This window comes from Staurois parvus, unplaced genomic scaffold, assembly GCF_062004578.1.
Source record: "Staurois parvus isolate SC_StPar_1 unplaced genomic scaffold, SC_StPar_1.0 ptg001065l, whole genome shotgun sequence".
Taxonomy (NCBI): domain Eukaryota; kingdom Metazoa; phylum Chordata; class Amphibia; order Anura; family Ranidae; genus Staurois; species Staurois parvus.
Genome location: NW_028318861.1, coordinates 236,689 through 260,165, shown reverse-complemented (window position 1 = coordinate 260,165; position 23,477 = coordinate 236,689). Strand labels below are relative to the sequence as shown.

Sequence of the window (23,477 nt, the reverse complement as noted above, 5' to 3'; positions counted from 1 at the left end):
AATCCACCTAGAAATAGTGGATTGAGAAGAAGCCACTTGTGAGGACCCTCAGGAAGAACAGCAAGATTGTTGAAATGACACTGTAGGCCTCAGATAAACTAGAACAGTTTGAACAACCTCTGAAGAGTGAGAATCTTCTCCTTAGAATATTTAGGATTAGGACAAAACGATGGCACCACAATGTTCTGATACAGTTAAAAACTAGGCAACCAAAAAGACAACCTTGCGTGCAAGGAGTGACAAGGGAATCTTATGAAGAGGCTCAAAAGGAGAGGTCTACATAACAGACAATATTAAAATAAGATCCCATGGAGAAAAGGGGACAGCGCAGGTGGACAATTTCATGTGACACTCTGTACAAAGGTCTTTTCCAAGGAAAAAGACATACTGTTAGGAGATGAAAAGTAAAAGCCTCACTGCAGGTGGAAGAAGTTTTGTATATACAATGGTACACCTTCCCAGAGATACAATTTCTAGCCTTGAGAAGAGTAAGGATTAGAAACATCCCTATCCCTCAACACTTGGGATTAAACAGCCATGCCATCAAAGCAAGCAACCATAGGGACCTGTTCACACCACTTAGGGTGCTTCAGACATGCGCAGGTGGTATTAATTGTTAATGGCACCCCCAAGGCATCTAGGAAACACATGCATATTTGTGGCCACCAAAACTCATGGTACTGAAGTACCATGTAATTTGGTGAAGAGCAATTTAAAAAGTTGCATCTGAGTACTTTTTGGCATTCCCATGGGTTTGGCAACCACTGAAAAAAATGTGAAGTTCTGCCCAAAATAAGATGAGGCTCTTCTACAGAGGATTCCCAATTCTCAACACCTTCTTCCTTCTTATCCTAAGACTATTCCTCCAATACCTCTTCCCCCTGAAAAAGGGGCAGAGGGGAAGGAGAGTACCCGCACGTGCGTCACAGGCATTCCTTCCTAGTCAGGACCCCACAGAGCCAATCACACCAACCAGAAATGTTTGTTGAAAATTCCTCCCTTGACATAAAAAGATATAGAGAATTTGCTCCTCTGGGCATAAAAACACATGCAATGGGCCGTTTCTGGTTTCTGAAGGTGGCCCCTGAAACAGTTGAAATTCTGGGGCAAGGAATTAGAGCTAATCTGACTCTTAGAGGAGCTATTACAGGATGAACTGTGCAGAGGATATTCCCTGACAGATGGACTTGGAAGCCCTCCTACACACATACCTATCTGCCTACATATTGGCTTGTGCATACATAGCTTGCAAAGGGTCAGCAGAGAGTGATGTGGCTTGTGCAAAGGCTGTGGCAAAATATTGCTGGAATTGTGCTGGGGCTGTGTAGTGCTGTACCTGCCCATTGCAAAATTGTGCTGGGGCTGTGTAGTGCTGTACCTGCCCACTGCATGTGTTTTCATGCCCAGAGGAGCAAAAAACTGTGCCTGCACAGACATGCATAATGACATTGCTACACCTGATCCACCCTCTTTGAACACTGCTACAATGGAGTGCTGCTTCAGTCCTGCATACTAACCAACTTAAGTCTAGTTAAAAACTAGGGCTTAGTTAAGAAGCCAGGGTTATGCCTTTTTTTTTTTTTTTTTTTTTTTTTTAATAAGAGTGTCCATTCACCTGAAGGTGGCAGCATAGACCAAGTAGACATGAAAATGAAGTACCCTGTGTCCTGTGATGTACGATTAAAAAAAAGCACTATAGACTGTACTGTTAGTTTGGAACAACTGTTAAGCCTATACATGAAATGTACATGTGATAAACAACATATGTACATATGAATGTGTGAAAGAACTTTTGACGGCATTTGTAGCAATCATGTAGTAATGCAGATGGGCCACTTAGAATGCCAATACTGCCCACAAACATCCGAGAATGATTACATGTACAGGTCAATCAAACCATTTCAGGAAGCCTGCAGGTATTGCTTCTGTCCTAAACAGGAAGGTTCAGGTCACTCAGGTGTTCATGCAGACAGTCTCTACACTACTTTATACCAGACAGAACAGAAACAATCAGATTTTCTTATGAAACTATAATGGTTTGGGGTCAATTTTGTGTGTTTAACACAATACACTTTGCAACTTATGATTTGTATCTATAGGTATACAACATGACAAAGGACGTCTAGTGCATGATGTGTTATCTAAGGGGAAAGCATTGTGGTTAGTTGTGTCTGAAAGAAACTACAGATCCACCTGCTGGCAGTGGTATAGGAACAGTCCAACCATACTCAGAGCAAGTTCATGCAGGAGTGATCTGGGTGAAAACGGTCAGATAAAAAAGGGTCAGATAAGGGGACTGAGTTATATACAGTTAGGTCCATATATATTTGGGCACAGGCACAATTTTAGATTTTTTCAGGTATTTACTAAAACATATTCGAGCTATAGTTATATAATAGATATGGGCTGAAGGTACACACTCTTGGGTTTAATTTGAGGGTATGTACATCGAAATTGGAGGAAGGGTTTAGGAATTACAGCTCTTAAGAGTAGCCATCCCCCCTTTTTCAAGGGACCAAAAGTAATTGGACAATTGAATCAAAAGCGGTTTCATGGCCAGGTGTGGGCTAGTCCGTTATTTCTTCATCAGTTAAGCAGGTAAAAGGTCTGGAGTTGATTCTAAGTGTGGTATTTGCATTTGGAATCTATTGCTGTGAATCTACATCATGTGTTCAAAGGAGCTGTCCATGCAAGTGAAACAGGCCATTGTAAGGCTTCAAAAACAAAGCAAATCCATCAGAGAGATGGTATATAGCATGAATATGTTTTGGTAAATACCTGACAAAAACTAAAATTGTGTCTGTGTCCAAATATATATGTACCTAACTGTATACTCCATCACTCCATCAAGGGCAGGATTTATTATCTCAGATAGCATCTGAATCCCCCCTTTTCAACCAGGTAGAGATGTTAACATTCCAGACAGACAAACAAGGGACAAGCCAGCAACCGACAAGAAAAATGGGCAACAAGACACATGATAATTAATTTATTTTCTAGGTGACAGAGTCCAAGGAAGTAAGCTTTATGTTAACCTGATATTCATATTGTTCAAATGAATCAATATTTCCAAGACACCCCATAGGCTGTGCCCCTGAATAATTTTCAGCCCTATTCTTCCTATTTCTCAGTGGTCCCATGAGCAGACGCCCCTATCCCCTGGTCTATATTCTGATCCCACTCTGTCTTTTCCTTCTTCCCCACTCCATCTTCACCTCTTCCCTGCTGTCTCTCTTTCCCTTTTCACCGAATGCACTCTTTATACCCTACATTTTTCAAAATCAATGAACATACTTAAGCTGGCCATACACTGATTGAATTTCATCCAGTTCCTGGAATTTAAATTTGTTCTGTGGATGGCCCTGTCAGCACCATAATCAAAAAACTGACTCTTGTAAAAGAAGCAAAAGCAAAGAAGCAAGGCAATGCCTGCATTCAATCAGATGTAGGCACTATTTAAGGTATTCAAACAGCACAGGTGCTGGCTGTCAGAATACAATAGCCAGCACTGCACAATCGAGTAAATTGTGGTGCTCAACAAAAGAAATCTGATTGTGTATGGCCAGCTTTAGTTCTCTGCAGTAGTCAGATTTCATGAAACTTTCTGAATGGGCCGTAATGCATACCAATGTGTAACAATCACTATGAATCCAAAAACTATTCATCCTATATTATAACCCATTTATCAACACACACACACACCTTTGATTTTGTAAAACAGGGCAGTTTCAACTTGATTCATTATTACATTGTTTCTACATATCATCTAGCAAAATGTGAACATACTGTTAGTGGCACATGGGAAATTTCAAAAGCCAGTACAGGCCTAATGGAACTCAAAAAGTACTGGGAATTAAGAATTGATTATGTTGAGGCATTGGCCTAAAGTACCAACTTAGCCAGAAATCAAGAGTTTCAAGGGGAACTAAAAATCTATGTGAAAAAGATGTACATATTTACATATTAATCACCGATTGAGAACCATTTAACTAAATTAAATCCCATTTCCACAAAACATATGACAAAGACCGGTAATGGTGCACCAACCCTGCAGTCACACAATATCATGACCGTCTATTCACCCAGCTATGCACAGCCTTCTCCTCTAACACCTGGCTGGTAATTTCCAGGACACAGAACACCATCTGACGAAAGCCCGGAATATAAATGTAACCCCGCTGACATTTTTTAAGATAATCACAGTTTTATCAATATTTGCCTATACAAAAACGGCGAGCAAGAAAAGAAAAAGTTGTGCTTACTGCAACCTCTTATTACATGCAAAGTAAAGAATTTGATTCTATGGGCATTACTACATCATTTGACACATGTGGAAATGTGATGAGAAGTGTCTGCACACGGGTATGCAACATAACAAGCGACAGCTCACTGCAGGGATATCATATACTGTATACAAGAATTCTCTAAAATTAGAGAACTCTTTATGCTTGGGAACATGCTGTTCCCAAGCATAAAGAATAAAGTCATCTATATATTATATTACATTTTACATCCTTACCTTTTTAAACATTGCTAGCGATATTACTGCAGAAGCTGTGAATAGGGCAGCAATTATAATCATCATTATCCCCACTGGTATATTCATGTTCAGTGCAGTTAGTGCAGAAATCCAGCCACTGAAAGAAATGGTTCAGCAATAAGTACCATCATTCCAGACCAATACTTTGTGGATACTACATCATGTTTGAAAACGACCACTATAATAAAAAGCTGGTTTATGTTAGAATTTTTAATAACATTTGCAGAAATTTTAGGGAAATTACACCAATAAAAATGATCATACTCACAGTTTTATTTCTATTTGAAAGACCAATTAAATTCTTTTACTATATTTAAACCTGACAAAAATGACAACTGAATTCTGTTCATCTAATTACCAGCAGTATTATGAATAAATAACGTGTTTATCTGCTGTAGCTGAAAATTCCTCTAAGAGTGCCATAAAATTTTAATATTAACATACTCCACCTAAAATATTCAAATTTGTATAGAAAAATAAACAGTTAAAACCCCTTTTATAGTTGTCTGTGTCTCCAATGGTGAGATTTACCTTCTCTAATTGTTCAAGTGACCTTTTTCACTGGGAAAGATAGTGATAGGGAATCTAACATTTTACAGTTGTCAGTGGAACAAGAGGAAAGGGAAACTTGCTCCAGTGACTATGCCTCTTCTGTCACAAAGGATTTTCACATTCCTATTTGCAAACTTTTTATTGCACACTGTGCCGGGATGAATTAACTGCCACGCTCATGCACACCTACACCTACTCTGCCTAGCCAATTAAGATGACTGAAGATCCAAAACCCAGAAGAGGCCACCAAGTTTGATTGCTTTTGATGCCACTCAAAGTGGAGGTGAATGCATATCCCAGTGTCCCAGAACATGGGGTGCAGGCTTGTCCCAATACCAAACCAGGGGGGCTAGTAAATGTAAAGAGGAAAGGATCACCACTACAACGAACCATCCCAGGAGGATAAACAATAAACAGCGGCTTTACCCTACATGTCTCCACTAAACCCCACACACTCTGGCGCATTTTGCCCTGTCCACCGGAGCTTACTGTGTGGTTTAGTAGAGATATCTAGGTTGAGGCCGCCCTTTATCGTTTATAGTCACCTGGGCTAGTCAGGAGTAGCGACGATCCTTTCCACTTTACATTTGCCAGCAAGATGGATGTTGATGCATGTGAGGGAGAGCACAAACATAGCATTGCTGGAGTGGAGGTGTGCATAGCTCCACTTTAAACCCCAACTCCAGGAATTTTTAAAAATCCGCTTGTGCAGTGGGGCCACTTCTTGTGTCAAGGGGTTAAAATACAGGCTGTAGTACTTACCTTACAGTCATACTCTGGCTGGCTCGGGTGCTTTCCTCTTCTGCCTGAATCTTTTGTCTGTTGACCCTGCATAGTATGTTGTGGAGGCTGGAGTGAAGTGAGAGCTGCGGGGGACCACTCCAGTGCTTAAAGGACCATGCTGGACCTCTGCAACTCTAGACATAATAAACATTTAACCCTAGCAGCCTGGAGAGGCACCACTGCAGGGATAGATTTTCTTAAAATTCCTGGAGTTAGGATTTAGCTCATACTATGATTAAGAACGCCATGAGCAGTGTTAACAGTAAATCTCCTGCACTCTGACAGGTACATAGGTTCTGTATCACTTAGTGAACAGAGTAAGAAGGTACAGAACCGCTCACAGAATCTGAAGGGAAAGAAAAATGAAGGTGTTAAACAAAGCAAATTCCATGCTGTATCTGATGTTAAAGGGCATCTAAACCCAAAAACTAGAATTATAATATTAGACCTTACCATTTCCTAGATGCGATGGCTACACTAGTTTTTCTTTTTAGACTTTTTTAGGTCATTTTCATCTGGCCGGCAAGTCTGTTCATTCTTAAATTCCTTTAACAGACAAAGCTGTCCAATAGAATTGGCAGTTAGGGGGTGGATATCATTTAACACTGACAGGGTTCTCCAAATGATCAGCTTTTATTTATGTAAAATCTTTATCCTAAAAAGAAAAAAACGGTTTGCTCTAACTGCTTAAAAAGTGTTATCTGGAGTTCAGCTTTAATTTGTTACTCAAGTCCATCTAAATCTGCTAGTACATCTAATACTATTCTCTCCCCAGACTGAAAATGCTGCTATCCAAAAGGTGTCTGTGTTGCTCCTCCATCCACAACTGAAACACTCTTAGATGGGAAGTGTGTTACTGGGCGGATTACCATGTAAAATAAAGGATAAAAGAAGAAAGCTTCAGTGGGAGTGTGACTTGGGGACGATCGTTAATCTGGAGTTCTGGAATAAGGCCTGGTCATTTGAAGATAAATGTTCATTTAATACAGCCATGCTGGAGGCTGCATACAAAGTACTGTTTCGCTGGTATTGGGACTCGGCTCGTATAGCCCAGGCGAACCCTGCCTACAGTGATCACTGCTTTCAGAGTTGCAGCCATTGTGGAGATGTGTTGCATATATGGTGGTCATGTCCGAGACTGCTTCATTTTTGGTCTTGTGTCTTTGGCCTTCTTTACACCTTGTTCCATCTCTCCATACCCCGAGAGGCTCGGTATGCTTTGCTTCATTGTCCCATACCAGACCTGTTGGCTCATCAGCAGAAGTTGGCTTCTTATCTGTTTCTGTCGGCCACTAGAACAATTGCCCAGGCATGGAAGAGCCCGTCTGTCCCTCTTCAGGGGGTGCGAGACTGTATGACCACTCTGATGATCAACGAACAGATGTCAAGTATCCATAATGACACCCAATGAAAATTCTTGAAAATATGGGAGCCATGGTTAACATATGCTTTTCCCACACTCCCCCTGGCTAGTCTGGGTTTATGATACTATATGGTAAATGCGTTCCCGGATCCATGCTTCTGGTCTTGTTTTCTTCTTCCTTCTTTATTCTTTTTTGTTTGATTACGCGAGGCGACAGATATTTGCCTTTGGCTGGAAATTTGTGTTGGTATTATATCACCATTTCTGTATTTTATGTGCTGTTGATAGCCCCTACGTGGGTGCGCCTCTTGCATTGTTGGAGTTACAATACTGATTTCTTTGTTTTTCATGTACCATTGATAGCCCCCTGCTTGGGCGTGTCTTTTGCACTAATCTTTCTTGTTAAATTGTTTACAAAAGTTAATAAAAATCATTGAAATACAAAAAAAAAGAAAAGCCTGAAAAAAAAGAAAACTAAAAGCAGCCATCTCATCTAAGCACTGGTAAGCTGCTGTACATTACATTTTTGTTTCTGGGTTTAGATACACATTCCTCTACTGCCAGTGAAACTATGAAAGGGCTTCCTCATTAATACTCAAACTCAAAAGCCTCCAGGTAAAGTGTAAAATTCCTATAAGAGTAACTTTTACACATTAACTAATATGTAACAATTTGATTAGTAAAACTTCACATTTTGTATTTTCAACAGACTTGCAATAAAGCATATGCACGTTACATTTCCAACTGCTTCTTCAGAAATCCACCCCAGTGCAATGCAATGTCATGTTTGGTAGCAAAACAGCTGTAAGCATTCCGGATGTGAGAACAAATTTAAATTTGGACTTTTATCTCAAAATTCACCTTCATAATCATCCATAAAATATTTTACTTCCATACGTTACCTGCACCTTCTACAGAAATTCACATGCACAAAGACCTCAGAACGAGGGGGTAGGGTGGCTGTATGTTATACAGGCCAGTATCAAGATAGTTTGCAAGCCTCAAGACTTCTAGATATTGGGCAGCACCCTGTATAGCTTGTGAGTGAAGTCAGAGGGGCAAAACCTTCTCATTTTTATAGAAACTGAAGACAACACAATCATCTATTACTGATATTTTAATAGAGTATCAGCTCTGGGCATTCACTTCTTACTCCTGCAGTCACTGTGTCCATAAGAAAAGGGGAATGATATAACGAAAGTTAAAGTAGACCTGTCTTGAGAGACATAGAAGTGCTGCCTTGGCTGATCACCATTTTGAAATGCAAGTTGCCTGGCTGTCATGATGGCACACCAGATTCCATGCATTCTGTCACTGTCCAAAAGTCTGAATCACTTCAACATACTGAAACAAGAGCTCAGCAAGAAAACACTGCAGCTAGATGTAAAAGAAGAGTGTGGCAATGGCAGCATCCATGTTTCTCGCTTGGCAGGTTTCTACTAAGTTCACTTGTGGTAAATGAACACATGGAAATTTCACATAGCATTACATTTAATTTCTTTTGATATGGCTACAGAATCATGTGCTGATTTAGATGCAAGTCTCAGGAGATAATTAGAAGCATTCCATCTCTCGGTATTCTAATTTTCCAGACCCAGGAACCATGCCCAATCAAATGACTTACCAGTTACCCCAGCCTTTAAATCCAGCAGCTTGAAGGACATGCACAGCAAACTGACAGATATACACAAAGAAGAAAACAAAGAACCTGAAAGAACTGTCACTCCTGCAGAGAAACAAAGAATGGGATATTAGAATATATTCAGATGGGGGTGGGGGGGGGGGAATTTAACACACATCTATAAAGGAACACTTGGACTTAAAGCCACAAATTGCAAATAAAGATAACTCGTTGTTTAACATTTATAGAGAATTCAATAGTGACATGTAATTAAAGTGGGCCTACCATTAAAAACAGGGGGTCTGCTTTTTTTCCAGCCCGCCTGCACCCTTCAACACAATTGGCTTTAAAAAGCAATTTGTAAATGGGCCAATAACCCCTCCCCTCAAAAAAAAATAAAAAAAAATGCACCCTTCAACACAAATAGCTTTTGTAATAGGGGAAATCATCTGGAGTTAGAACTTTTCTTCATTTCCTGTCCTGAAGTCTCCTCAAAATAAATCCCCTTGGTGACAGGGCTCACCAAAATAAGTTTCAACTTAGAGCGGTTCTAAACGCTCATGTTTTCTTACCTGCATGCATTGTATGCATGAAGGTAAAAAACGTTTAGTGTGCAGCGGCCCACCCCAGCCCACCTAATATTCACCTGAGCCCGATCTCGGTCCAGCGATGAGCACAGGAGATTTGACTTTGAGTCTTTTCCTCCTCATTGGCTCCCGCTGCTGTCAATCACAGCCTGTGAGGAGGGAGCCGGGTCGAATCCCGTTCTGCTGTGTCTTATGGACACAGAGAGCAGGAATCAGAGACAAGCACGTACCAGTGCCCCCCGCTTGCTACTAGGGCACTGCTCAGGTGGGAGGAGACAATGTCCAGCGGGTCAGACGAGAGGAGGAGGCTCGGGGCTGCTCTGTGCCAACTCACTGCACAGAGCAGGTAAGTATAACATGTTTGTGATTTAAAACAAAAACACAAGGGTTTAGTATCAATTTAAGCTGTCCATAATTATATGAAGTGATCCAGTGCATGAAGTGATGCACCTGCTTCCCAAATCAATTATACACTATAATAGGGATGCTGGAAAATTTTCTCGCTCAGTGGCTGCAGCCACTGATCAGTGTATTCTGACAGCTTAGAGTTCCCACTGTCAGAATACAATGTCTCAGCCTGGAGGATTCCTTTATCCACCTCTTTTGTGTGGATGAAGGAATCCATTTGTTGCTGAACAAGAAAAATAAAAACATGTGAAAGTTGTGCTAACCTGTCCTAAATAGACTAGAAAGGTTATGGCTGGACTCTCACTTGCAGTATTACCAATGAAATACAATGCTTCCTCAGAGAACCATTCATATTAATAAAAAGTACTTCAGTGATGAAATTCACCTGCAGGTGTCAATACCAGTAAATCAGCCCAAAGTTCAGGTAAAGCCCGGTAGTAGGGAGCGGTTCAGTTTCCATAGGATGTACAGTACCTTTCTACCCCATGTGTGGCGATTACTAAACAAATGGAAAAATGTACACAAAGCACCGACATTGGTTGTGAGACTACCTCCTCTAATAAAATGGTCTCTCTGTAGGCTTCTATAAGCAATTTTTTCCAAATTTTTAACCAATTTTAATAAAGGTCTTCCAGTGATATATTCTGAGGTTAAATAATAAGATCCACAGTCTGATTTTACTGCTTTGCCACTGTGCAGGCTTACCAATGAATGATTTATACAGTGGGGAAAATAATTATTTGATCCCCTGTAGATTTTGTAAATTTGCCCACTTACAAAGAAATGAAGGGTCTATAATATTTAACATAGGTATATTTTAAATGAAGACAGAATATCATGCAAAAATCCAGAAAAAATACATAATACAAATGTTATAATTTGAAGTGAAGTTCAGTGAGTAAAATAAGTATTTGATTCTCTACCAACAATAATTCTGGCTCCCACAGACTGGTACACAGATTAGTCCTGTCAAATTAAGAAGGTGCTCCTAAAGACAACTTGTTGCCTGTATAAATGATATCGGTCTACAAAATCGCTTTCTTGGGCACCACCATGGGCAAGACCAAAGAGCTGTCAAAGTACATCAGGGACAAGATTACAGACCTGCACAATGCTTGAACGGGCTACAAGACCATCACCAAGAAGCTTGGTGAGGAGACAGCTGTTGAAGCGGTTATTCGCAAATGGAAAAAATACAAAAGAACCATCTATTGCTCTCGGTTTGGAGCTCCATGCAAGATTTCGCCTCATGGGGCATGGATGATCATGAGAAAAGTGAGGGATCAGCCATGAACTACACAGGAGGAGCTTGTAAATGATCTCAAGGCAGTTGGGACCACAGTCACCAAACAAGCCATTGGTAAAACAATATGCCACGATGGATTGAAATCCTGCAGTGCCTGCAAGGTCCCCATCCTCAAGAAGGCACATGTTTAGGCCGTCTAAAGTTTGCCAATTAACATCTAAATGATTCAGAGAATCATTTTGTGAGAAAGTGCTGTGGTCAGATGAGACCAAAATTGAGCTCTGTGGCATTAACTCGACTAACCGTGTTTGGAGGAAGAAAAATGCTGACTATGACCCTAAGAACACCATTCCTACAGTCAAGCACAAAAGTTGAAACATTATGCTTTGAGGATGTTTCTCTGCTTAAAGGTACAGGCCGGCTTTGCCACATTGCAGGACCAATGGATGGAGCCATGTATTGGAAAATCTTGGACGAGAACCTTCTTCCTTCAGCCAAAACACCGAAGATGGGCCTCCCACCATGACAATGACCCAAAACATACCGCTATGGCAACAAAGGAGTGGCTTATTAAGGTCTTGGAGCAGCTTAGCCAGTCTCCAGACCTTAATCCCAAAGAAAATTTATGGAGGGAGCTGAAACTTCAAGCTGTCAAGTGACAGGCAAGAAACTTTAAGGATTCAGAGAGGATCTGTAAAGAAGAGTGGACCAAAATCCCTCCTGAGATGTGTGCAACCAACTACACTGGGAACCAACTACAAAAAACATCTTACCTCTGTGCTTTGTGTCGTGTTTTGCTTGGGGATCAAATAATTCTTTTACTCTCTGAATTGCAACTCAATTTATAACATTTGTATATGTTTTTTCAGAATTTTTGCAAGATAATCTGTCTCTAATTTTTATCATAGATGTATTTTAAATGATATAGACCCTTAATTTCTTTGTAAGTGGGCAAACATACAAAATCTGCGGGGGATCAAATAATTATTTTCCCCACTGTATTTAGTTTTAACCACATTGTCTGAGGCAGACTCTTGGGCTACAAAGACAGAGCTGACAGCTGCTGTACTGTTAACTGCTTGACTTTATTGCTGACAAAACTGCCTAAAACCTCTTGGGTGGGACAGTAACAAACAAAGCCTCACAGTTGTTCATATTGCTGTTAGGGCTGGTTCACACCATGCCCGCTCAGGAACACACAGTGCGTTCCTTTGTGATTCAGACCACATGTAAAATGCGCTTCTTTTGCAATCTGCAGCGGGTTTTACTACAAAGTTAAAGACACTTCAAATGCAGGTCACAAACACAGCGTGTTTCCCCACAACTGTCCTCACTGGATCACATGGTATTTTTGTACAGTGTGTTTTAAAATGCACTACTTCCAGTGCGGTGTGATTTTAGCACATTCTAAATTAATGGGCTGAAATGGCACCACACAGAACTGCATAGGAATGCACAGCGCATTCCTGTGCATCTCATGTACGGGCATGGTGTGAACTGGCCCTTAAAGTGTAAATCCAGTCAAAACCTAAATCTGCTCCCACTCTCACCCCTATACTATCAACCTTGTAAAAGTAAACATACTTCTATTTACCTATCTAAGGGCACTCTAGCACAATCACGTAATCAGCTCTCAGCGCTGGTTTCAAGGGAGGAGAGGAACAGCAGACAACGGATGTCTCATAGTAAATGTATAAGTGGTGTTACTGTGCTCTGCAGCTGTAGTCACTGCTCTCTCCTCTCCCCTGAAGATGGCTGCTAGGCATATCACATGACAGGACCAGTGCACGCTTACAATAGGTAAGTATATGGATCATTCCTTTACAGGGTAGTCAGTACAGAGCTTAGAATGGGGGTGGGAGCAGGTTTTAATTTAGTTAGCTTTTGACCGGATTTCCACTTTAAGCTGAAATGTAAACTTTTGCCTTCCCTGGTTCTCATCATATACCTTATTTGAATCCCAATAATGTAATCACTAGATGTCTGTGCTTTTTTATCTAATGCAAGCAAATCATGGCTGGTGGGAGGGGCCAGCAGGGTGCCGTACAGAGATTCCTGAAAACATCACATACACCTTGCCTTAGTATTCCTCTCTAGAGCTCTCAGCCCTGATGCAAACAGTGGGGTGACTCTTGGGACAAGATATTTAAAAACGCCTCAATGGGTGGATATCAGTTTAGAGGAGTGGGTGTTCCTAGGCAAACTGTCCTTGGGAGCACCCACATGTGATGAGGAGTCTCCATGATTGAAAAATGAAAAACAATGAATGAAAGGGCGGCTTAAGAGTGTCATCCTGAGGAAGAAAGGACTAGATGATACTGGAAATCCTCCAGCCTAAAAAGGAGGTGGGCTCTATTTGACAACTGTGCAAGACTGAAGCTTTAACTGTAATGCTGTGTTATCTTACAATTCTACAATTTGATGCTACTATTAAAAATAAAGCACAATCAGACAAACATGATATGAATCAGGATTTATTGTGGCAAATCAATAGCCCAGATCCGTCACACCCTGAACTGATCCCATTGACAATTTTGTAGACTATTCCTTTATACATTCTTTACTTTATCCAAGTCACCATGTGTAAAATGTGTTTTCGTTTACCAGAAGGTACATTGTCTCATCCGCCAGACAATATGTACAGTATTGAGAAGCTTCAAGTTGTAAGGATATCATTAAAACACCCCATTTATGGAAACTATCAAAATGGGAAAACGAGCCTTCAAGTAGGCAGTTTCCATATGGGCTTAGAGTACTGTTGAAAAGGCTCTTTGTTTTTTACCTTAACCATTTTGCATGTCAGCTACTCAATTTTAAAACAAACCCTCTTGCCGCCTCCTCCTTTTCATAGGAAGAGCAAATATTTAACTTGCTATAGCTGGTACACAGTGGTCAGACATGCAGCCATCTTAGTCCAGCGACTATTCTTCTTGAATCATATGCAGCAGGATAGGAATGAATGCTGTAGGAAACTCGGATGCTGACTTATCAGAGGTAAAACAATGCAGATTAGATGCATTTTCTAACCACCTCTAGATGGGCACCTTTAACCCTTTCATTGCCAACACTGCTTCCAGCTAGCCAGGTCTGTCAGCTGTACAGACCTGACATTGCTCCTTCTGCTATAAGCTCATGGTCACTTCAGTGACCATGAACAATAACATAACTGTTCGTCAGACACTTCTCAACAAAATAGCTCTGATCAGCAGATGACAATCCACTGATCAGAGCTATTAACCTAAAATGTCTCTATACAGATTCCTATTCAGTCATGGACTGCACAGCTGAAGCTCCTTTGTAGTGTACTGTGCAGCTCCAGTCCCTTTCTCTGTTTTACAAAAGAGGCTTCAGGGGTCTCCCGTGCAGCTGCTGCATCCAAATCAACATGCATGGGACTGCCTGCATGGGGATGCATGGAACACATGGGCATGCATGGAACACATGGGCATCCCCATGTGGGTAAACAACCCTCCAAGGGCATACACTTTAGTACTCCCATGTGTATGAGGCCTTAGTAGAAATTTGGCAAGAATTTTGTAAGTTATGTTGTGTTTGTGTCCACCAATAATGGTGTTAGTGTATTTTTAGTGAAAATAGCGAATTGATAAATATTTGCGCAACGATTGCTGGGCCTAGAAAATCCTAGCACCCTTTTTTTTTTTTATTTTAGAGGTCGTGAGCTTTCAGAAAATATATGGTTTGGGTGGTCTTTTACAAACTCTAAAGCTGTAAGTGAAAAATGATTACCTCTAGGAATTTTTGCGTAAATTGTTTTTAATTTACAGTCTCGTGCACTCGTGCACCTTCAGTTTTCACAATTTCATAAAAAGGTGCAATTTAAAATTTACAAATATTTGTTATTTATTATCACATCGTTTTAGCTTATATATTTAGTAGGAATTTAGCAGAAATTCTGTAAGGTTTGCCATGTATTTATCCGATAATGATTTTAGCATATTTTTTAGCGAAAAAATTGTGATTTGATGAACATTTACGCAACTAGTGCAGGGATTAAAAAATCAGTAGTACATTTATTCTGCAGGTCACGTGCTTTCAGAAAATCGATGGCTAAGGGAGTTTAACAAACTCTGAAAGCTGTAAGGGAAAAATAAAAAACAGCATAAATGGTCTAGCCACACGAGTTTAAAAGTGGAGCACAGGGCCTGGCAGTGAAGGGGTTAAAAGAGTACCTGTCATAAGATAAACATAGAGTTTGCCATTGCTGACCTCTGCTTCTGAAAGTGCTACCTGCCTGGCTGTCATTCCAACCATTTTGCTTTGGTTTCCTGAGTCATTGACTCAAAAAAAGTATGCAGAAAAAACACCTCCACCTGACTTTTCTGATCTACATGCTTGTTCTGAATACTTGACTCCAAGTATTGTACACAAGAAATCAGAATAATGGCCAAGCAACCAACATTTTCTGTAAAAGGTAAGCAGTGGCAGCTTCCAATTTTCTCTCACAATTAGCTGACTTTAAGCAGCTTGGGGCCAAACTGTTCCAACAAATTTGAACATTAGGGGCAGCACAGTGGCTAAATGGTTAGCACTTATGCCTGGCAGCACTAGGATCACTGGTTCGAATTCCAACCACTGCACTGCCTGCATGGAGATTTCATGTTCTCCCTATACCTGCATGGGTTTCCTCCCACACTCAGGTTAAATGGGTCCGGTCTAAATTGCCCCTAGTATGTGAGTTAGGGACCATAGATCATACGCTCCTTGAGGGTTAGGGACTTATGTGAATGTACAATATATATGTACACAGCTGCGTAAATTGACAGTGCTATATAAGTACCTGTAAGAAACATTCCCTTTCACCATGTTTATTGGCAGCACAAAAAAACCCCACTGCAAAGTTCTTTTTGCATAATAGGAGGTGTTCAGGTAAGACATGCAGAGGAGGTGGTAGTGCTACACACAAGCCCTCATTCTGTTATCAAAATGTGCCTGACACTTAGAGGCCTGTGAAATTGTTAACTGTTCTATTTTAAGGTTATAAAGCCAGTTTAAAAGAAATAGCTTTTGTTTTGGTAAAGGTAAATTGAGGTTTTATGTAAAGTTCCCCAAGATGACTGCAGTCCTCATTGTTATGTCAAAATTCTAGCTGTTCTATCAAGCAAAACTCCCCCATCTCTATTGTCAATCAGGCTGGCCCCCCACTTGCTTTTGATGGGCCTTCACTGGCCAATAGGAAAGTGCATAAGGCAGGATGGGGTGAGTGAGCAAAGTTTTACTTGGGGTTTGATTGAAGAAGAAAAAACTGCAGGCAGTTCTCTCCCATAAAGTGTGTGTCTGCAGCAGCTGAGCTCTTTTTATTCAACATTTTGCAGAAAAACATCAGGGAGAACACCACCATCTGCCACTGTACTGTAGTTTTTGCAGCAGTTGAGCAGAACAGAGTACTCTAGAGGGTTTATTTCACCACTGAAGACGCAATAATATAACAATATATTCAACCTGCCAGTAACTTTGAACATTTACAAAGACCTTCAGAAAATTAATGGCTTTAAAAAACAAGTGCTAAGAAATTTGCCTCACAATATCTTAAAATGTTTACTGTACCTGAATGCTCCATAAAGTGGTCTGTACCAGCAAACAAATGAGCAAGGAGTGAAAAGCAAAAACCACAGGATCGCCAACCCAAAGTCAACCCCTCGGCTTGTATCAACGCAGAACCAGGCCAGGCAACCGAAAATATTTACAAAAAGAGTGACTGTATGAACTGTAAAAAAAAAAAAAAAAAAAAAATGAGAGAGAAAAATCAAACTGACTGTGCTGGGAGTCAGACCAGCATGTGAGAAGCATTACAACACTAAACAAAGCAATTGTAATATATAAACCCAAAATACTAAAGCCGGGTATTAGGCCTTAATTTAAAAACCCCAAATACCAACGTCAGCCTTTAAGCAAGGATTGTAGTGATTCATTTACAGTGATATATCTGAAACATCCTGAGCTTTGTCGTTGTCTCAGCATGCATATAAAAATGTTGTTATGGAATTATGCTAGAGGGGACCACAGGACAGAGAACTCCAGATACATATTAAAAACACCCTTTCCAACAGTTTATATTTCTAATGAAAATATTGTAAAATGTACTTTAAAATTCTGTTGGTAAAATTTTCAAAATCACTATTTATAGTCTTTTTCCACAGTTGCCAGAACTAAGAGGGGTAATATTATGCATTGTGAGCCAATCAGGCATAAAGAGTATCTAAACCCAAAAACAACAATGTAAAGCTTACTAGTCTCCTTAGATGTGGTAGCTGAATTCATTTTCACTTTTTAGGCTAATAATATTTTCAGCAAATTAAGAAAATATGTGTTGAAATGGCAAGAAATTGAGTGTCTATATCTCTATTATGTAAGCCAGTGTTTCCCAACCTTTTTCCAGTCAGGGCGTCCTTGAAAAGTATTTTCAGTCTCGAGCCACCCCACTCTGAAGCCTGGTTCACATTACTGCGTGTCAGGGAACGAACACGTTTTTCCCACCCCCAACTGCTCCCCCTTTAGCTTAGTGGCAACAGCCAGGGACATACAAATGCTTAAAACCTGCAATACTCTACCTGCACTGCCAGATACTGCCCTCTAATGGGAGGTGGAGAGCTCAGGACTCCGACTACCCCTTCCATGGCTTTCACCCATGACAACCTCGAGGGGCACCCCACTGTGCCGCAGCACCCCAGGTGAGAAAGGTTGGTGTAAGCTATTCAATATACCTTGTAATGGAGAAGAATAAAAGGCAAATATGTCTGAAGTCCAGCCAGTACAAGCATGGCCTTTTCCATATATACAGCCCTGGCCAAAAGTTTTGAGAATGACAAACATTAATTTTCACAAAGTCTGCTGCCTCAGTTTTTATGATGGCAATTTGCACATACTCCAGAATGTTATGAAAAGTGATCTGATAAATTGCAACTTATTGCTAAGTCCCTTTTTGCCATGAAAATGAACTTAATCTCACAAAAACATTTCTACTGCATTTGAGCCTTGCCACAAAAGGACCAGCTGATATCATGTCAGTGATTCTCTCGTTAACACAGGTGTCAGACTTGAGGAGGACAAGGCTGGGAATCACTCTGTCTGATTGAGTCGGAAAAACAGACGAAGCTTTAAAAGGAGAGTAGTGCTTGAAATCATTGTTCTTCCTCTGTTGACCATGGTTACCTGCAAAGAAACATGTGCAGTCATCATTGCTTTGCACAAAAAGGGATTCACAGGTAAGGATATTGCTGCTACTAAGACTGCACCTAACTCAACAATTTATCCGATCATCAAGAACTTCAAGGAGAGAGATCCAATTGTTGTGAAGAAGGCTTCAGGGAGCCCAAGAAAGTCCATCAAGCGCCAGGACTGTCTTCCAATGTTGATTCAGCTGTGGGATCGCGGCATGGTGTGGATCCTTGGTGTCAAGGAGGGCAGCAAAGAAGCCACTTCTCTCCAGGAGAAACATCAGGGGCAGACTGATATTTTGCAAAAGGTACAAGGATTGGACTACTGAGGTAAAGTAATTTTCTCTGATGAATCCGCTTTCGATTTTTTGAGGCATCTGGAAAAAACCTTGTCCGGAGAAGAAAAGGTGGGCTGCCTCACTATTTTGCCTAAGAACACAGCCACGAATAAAGAATGGTACAAAAACATCCTCCAAGAGCAACTTCTCCGAACCATCTAAGAACAGTTTGGTGATGAACAATGTATTTTCCAGTATGATGGAGCACTTTGCTATCAGTCAAAAGTGATAACTAAGTGGCTTAGGTAACAAAACATTGTACTTTTGGGTCTATGGCCAGGAAACTCCCCAGACCATAATCCTATTGAGAACTGATCAATCCTCAAGAGGCGAGTGAACAAAAAATATTTCACAAATTCGGACAAACTTCAAGCATTGATTATGCAAAACTGGGCTGGATGTGGCCCAAAAGTTGATTGAAAGCATGCCAGGGCAAATTGCAGAGGTCCTAAAAAGAAGGGTCAACACTGCAAATATTGACTCTTTGCGTAAACCTAATGTAATTGTCAATAAAGGCCTTTGACACTTATGAAATGCTTGCAATTATACTTCAGTATGCCATAGTAACGTCTGACAAAAAGATCTAAAGCACTGAAGCAGCAGACTGTGAAAATTAATATTTGTGTCATTCTCAAAACTTTTGGCCAGGGCTGTGCTATGAATGAAACTGCCCAGGGGCAGAGAGTAAGTTATTTGCAGGATTACCAGGTGAAAATAGAGGGAAAAGAAGCCTGAAAAAAAGACAACTAGTCCAGACACCATGTCTAAGAGCTGGTACGCTGCAATATGTTGCATTTTTGTTTTGGAGTTTAGATATGCTTAATTGTTATGCATTCTAATGGAAATTTAACGTTATACTGAGAGAAATGAAGGAGTAGGTGTTAAGTCAGCTTCAAGTAGGGAACACAAGGAGAACCACAGTGGTCTCGATAAAACTTACACTGTCCAGTGAGCGAGCAAGAGACATATGATGCTGTTAAAAGGTTCAGGACCAGCACTTGGCTATGCAATATAACAGTTATATGTACATCACAAAAGTGTGTGCATGTGTGAAATTACTCCATGTTCTCTGGTACCGCTCCTTGAATTGTCCAATGTCATACCTTCCTCCACACACTGCCTACTGTGATACTACTCCACATATCTCTCCTGCAAAAACTAGAAGATGTCATACCTTTCACACTTTTCTGCATATTCTTCCTGGCCTCATACCTTCCACAACTCCTATCATGCGTCCACTGCTCACTGCCATACCCTCTGCATATACTACATTTGGGATGTATGCACAATATGAAGCGTTTTTGAAGAATCTGTTGTGCTCACAGTGCAATAGTGAATGACATGTTGGTTCCTTTTCACCATCACCTGTCTTGTTATACTTCCATAATTATGGGCCTTAACACATAGGAAAATTATTTTATCTTTAAGCATTTTGCCATCATGAGTTGAACCTACAATTAAGAAATTCTGGCCTCCAGCTTATTTTGCAATGTATAAAAAGCTGACAGTAAGGTGCAGAACGGAGGGCATAGATTTCTTTCCACTTGAGTAAAAAGTGCCAAAGCCCATATGCCTCTATATACAGGAATTCAGGAAACAGTAAAAAGTTTACAGCTCCATTCAGTGCTCTGCTATTCTTTCCCAATACTCCACAAATTCCCATACTGCTGGCTACAATACACCCACCCCTCCCAAGTGGATTGTACTAGGGGAAAACCATAAATTATTGGACATAATGGACATTACAGACCACGTCTTCCTGCCACACTTACACATCCATAGGTAGTACATAATCTTCACAGTCTTCTGAAATTCCACAGGAATATCCACTGAGAAATCTTGGTAAAAACATGGACCGACTGGGAAGGTTGCAGGAAGTGGCGGCCAATTATTCTTTCTCCCTAAAAGATGAAAATGGTCATTTTATTATAGACAAAAAAATAACCAGCTACTAAATATACAGATAAAGAAGAACTTACATTTTAGGAACATTTTGTAGTCCAGAGATAGGGTGAAAACTTTAGTGAGAGCTTTTTTTTTTTTTTTTTTTTTTCAGGGCATTGCTTAACCACTTGAGTCCCAGGGCCATTTTTTAAATTTTTGTTCATTTTTTTCTTTAAATATTTTAAAAATCATTTGCTGCACATTACGGCTGTTGTGGAAGTGATTGAGTAGCTCCCAGCTGCTCATATTGCTTCAATGTGAAAGCGACAGATGGCTTTACAAATTTACACACTCCTGGCTGGTATAGCAGCAGGAGTATGTTTAAACAGTGCCTGTTCCCAGTACAACTTTAAAACAGCACTGGGCTTCACGTGGTTAAAAAAAAATTAAATGGAGCTGGGCTTAAACATAAAAGCCAACCTATAAAGGCCACATTATTTCTTAGTAATAATACAAATGATGTGAGAGTGGCTTCTATGGAAATCAATGCAAAGATGACACAGACTCACTCACCACCAGGTTGGTTTAGGCTCTGGATCTCTCGTTCCCTGCGATCCAGTTCTGCTGCTTTCCTCTCCAACTCCTCCTGTCGCTTCAGGAGTTCAGCTTGCGCCAGAGCATGTTCCTAAGGATAATTAAATACAGGGTTACGCACATATCTTAAATTTTCAGGTTTTGACAGATTTATTTTGGAAAGTTGGTCCAACTGCAAAGAAAAAGGTATACTAACTTTTGCAATTTGAGTATATGCTGGAGGCTCTTCTGTAGGCTTCATTATAGCTGGCTGTGTACTTGGGGCAGCCGCTGGCATTTTTACTTTTTCTGGTGGAGGCTTTAAAAGAAAAAATAAACACTCAAATGTAATATTCAAAGTTAAATGCAACCTCCTGTGCAAATAAAAGACTCAAAATAAGATGTAACCCCTTCCTCTGAATCTGTGAAACCTACATTAAGGATGGGCAGCCTTGTCATAATTCCAATATTTCAACTGCACTACACATGCACCCAACCCTACGCCATACAATACAGTGGAGATGTTGTATACCTCCATACCTACAGAAAAACGGTCTCGCTGCTAAAATCTATGGAGGGGATCAATACATGAGCAGTAACAAAAACTGGCAATTTTCTCAAGTGGGACCTGGTTCTGGTTCAGGCGACAGATATCTGCAGGTCCTTTCACTATATCTGAAAGAATGCAGATATCAAGGGCAGGAGGGTATAATCTTTATGGTGCAAACATGCAATTACCCTTTAAAACGCAGGAGAACTTTTAGCACCAATATCTCTGCACCTACAGTAAGTTCCCAGCACAGCTCATGGGCTACACAAATTAAATAGAGGTCCCAATCTCCAACAAATGCATTATCTACTTAAATGTATCGTATCAGGAGATTGGATGCCTTCAGTACCTGAAAATAGATTGGGGAGGATGGGCTCAGCTCCTATAAAGGGATTCTCTAGTTAAATGTATTGGAAAATTGGATTAAATAGTCTCTGGCAATGGACAGAAGATCTCAACTCCTATAGCTGGATTTTTTATGTATATGTACCAGGAGATTGGATCTAATAGTGTTTAGCAACAGATTGTTCAGCAGACAGCGCTGACTAATGGAGAAGGCTGGCCGGTTCTGAACTGGAGGAGAAGCCATAGAAGAACCAGTATTTGTAACATTTGAAATGTATTTTGGTGCCTGCACTTCAGTAGTATCACCAATTTGTACACTTACAGTGACATTAAACCCTCAGCTCTTAAGCAGTTTCATCAGCTGATTTAATCACTTACTGAGTATGCAGCGTCTACATCTTTTAACCCTTGCCCACCTTAGCTTTTGCCATAACAGCTGCACCCCAGGTATCCTGGTTTAGAGTGGTTCCTTTCTATTATAGCACCCTATGGAACCACCCTTGAATGCAGAGAACAGAATTTTGTCTCCCAATATTGTGTGCATGAATGGAAACACAGATATACATTATCTCACAATACACCCCTCACATTTTTGTAAATATTTTATTATAACTTTTCATGTGACAAGTAGTGAGTGTACAGCTTGTATAGCAGCGTAAATTTGCTGTCCCCTCAAAATAACTCAACACACAGCCATTACTGTCTAAACCACTGGCAACAAAAGTGAGTCCACCCCTAAGTGACAATGTCCACATCGGGCCCAATTAGCCATTTTCCCTCCCCGATGTCATGTGACTTGTTAGTGTTATAAGGTTTCAGGTGTGAGTGGGGAGCAGGTGTGTTAAATTTAGTGTTATTGCTCTCACTCTCTCATACTGGTCACTGGAAGTTCAACATGGCACCTCATGGCAAAGAACTCTCTGAGGATCTGAAAAAAGGAATCGTTGCTCTACATAAAGAAGGCCTAGGCTATAAGAAGATTGCCAAGACCCTGAAACTGAGCTGCAGCACGGTGGCCAAGACCATACAGCAGTTTAACAGGACAGGTTCCACTCAGAACAGGCCTCGCCATGGTCGACCAAAGAAGTTGAGTGCACGTGCTCAGTGTCATATCCAGTTTGTCTTTGGGAAATAGACATATGAGTGCTGCAGAGGTTGAAAGGGTGGGGGGGTCAGCCTGTCAGTGCTCAGATCATACGCTGCACACTGCATCAAATTGGTCTGCATGTCTGTCGTCCCAGAAGGAAGCCTCTGCTAAAGATGATGCAGAAGAAAGGCCGCAAACAGTTTGCTGAAGACAAGCAGACTAAGGACATGGATTGCTGGAACCATGTCCTGTGGTCTGATGAGACCAAGATAAACTGATTTGGTTAAGATGGTGTCAAACGTGTGTGGTGGCAACCAGGTGAGGAGTACAAAGACAAGTGTGTCTTGCCTACAGTCAAGCATGGTGCTGGGAGTGTCATGGTCTGGGGCTGCATGAGTGCTGCCAGCACTGGGGAGCTACAGTTC

The 23,477-nt window shown here is 40.8% G+C and overlaps 1 protein-coding gene across 1 annotated transcript in view; it reads right to left on the bottom strand.

Annotated features, from left to right (window-relative positions):
* SCAMP1 (secretory carrier membrane protein 1) overlaps nt 1-23,477 on the bottom strand; it is a 69,303-nt gene that overhangs the window by 11,463 nt on the left and 34,363 nt on the right. The window contains exons 3-8 of the mRNA XM_089658359.1: nt 21,288-21,389; nt 21,071-21,182; nt 20,386-20,514; nt 16,666-16,825; nt 8,863-8,964; nt 4,520-4,637 (exon numbers count right to left, since the gene is read on the bottom strand). Of these exons, the coding sequence (XP_089514485.1) occupies nt 4,520-4,637; nt 8,863-8,964; nt 16,666-16,825; nt 20,386-20,514; nt 21,071-21,182; nt 21,288-21,389 (723 nt within the window). The remainder of the gene's footprint in view (nt 1-4,519; nt 4,638-8,862; nt 8,965-16,665; nt 16,826-20,385; nt 20,515-21,070; nt 21,183-21,287; nt 21,390-23,477) is intronic.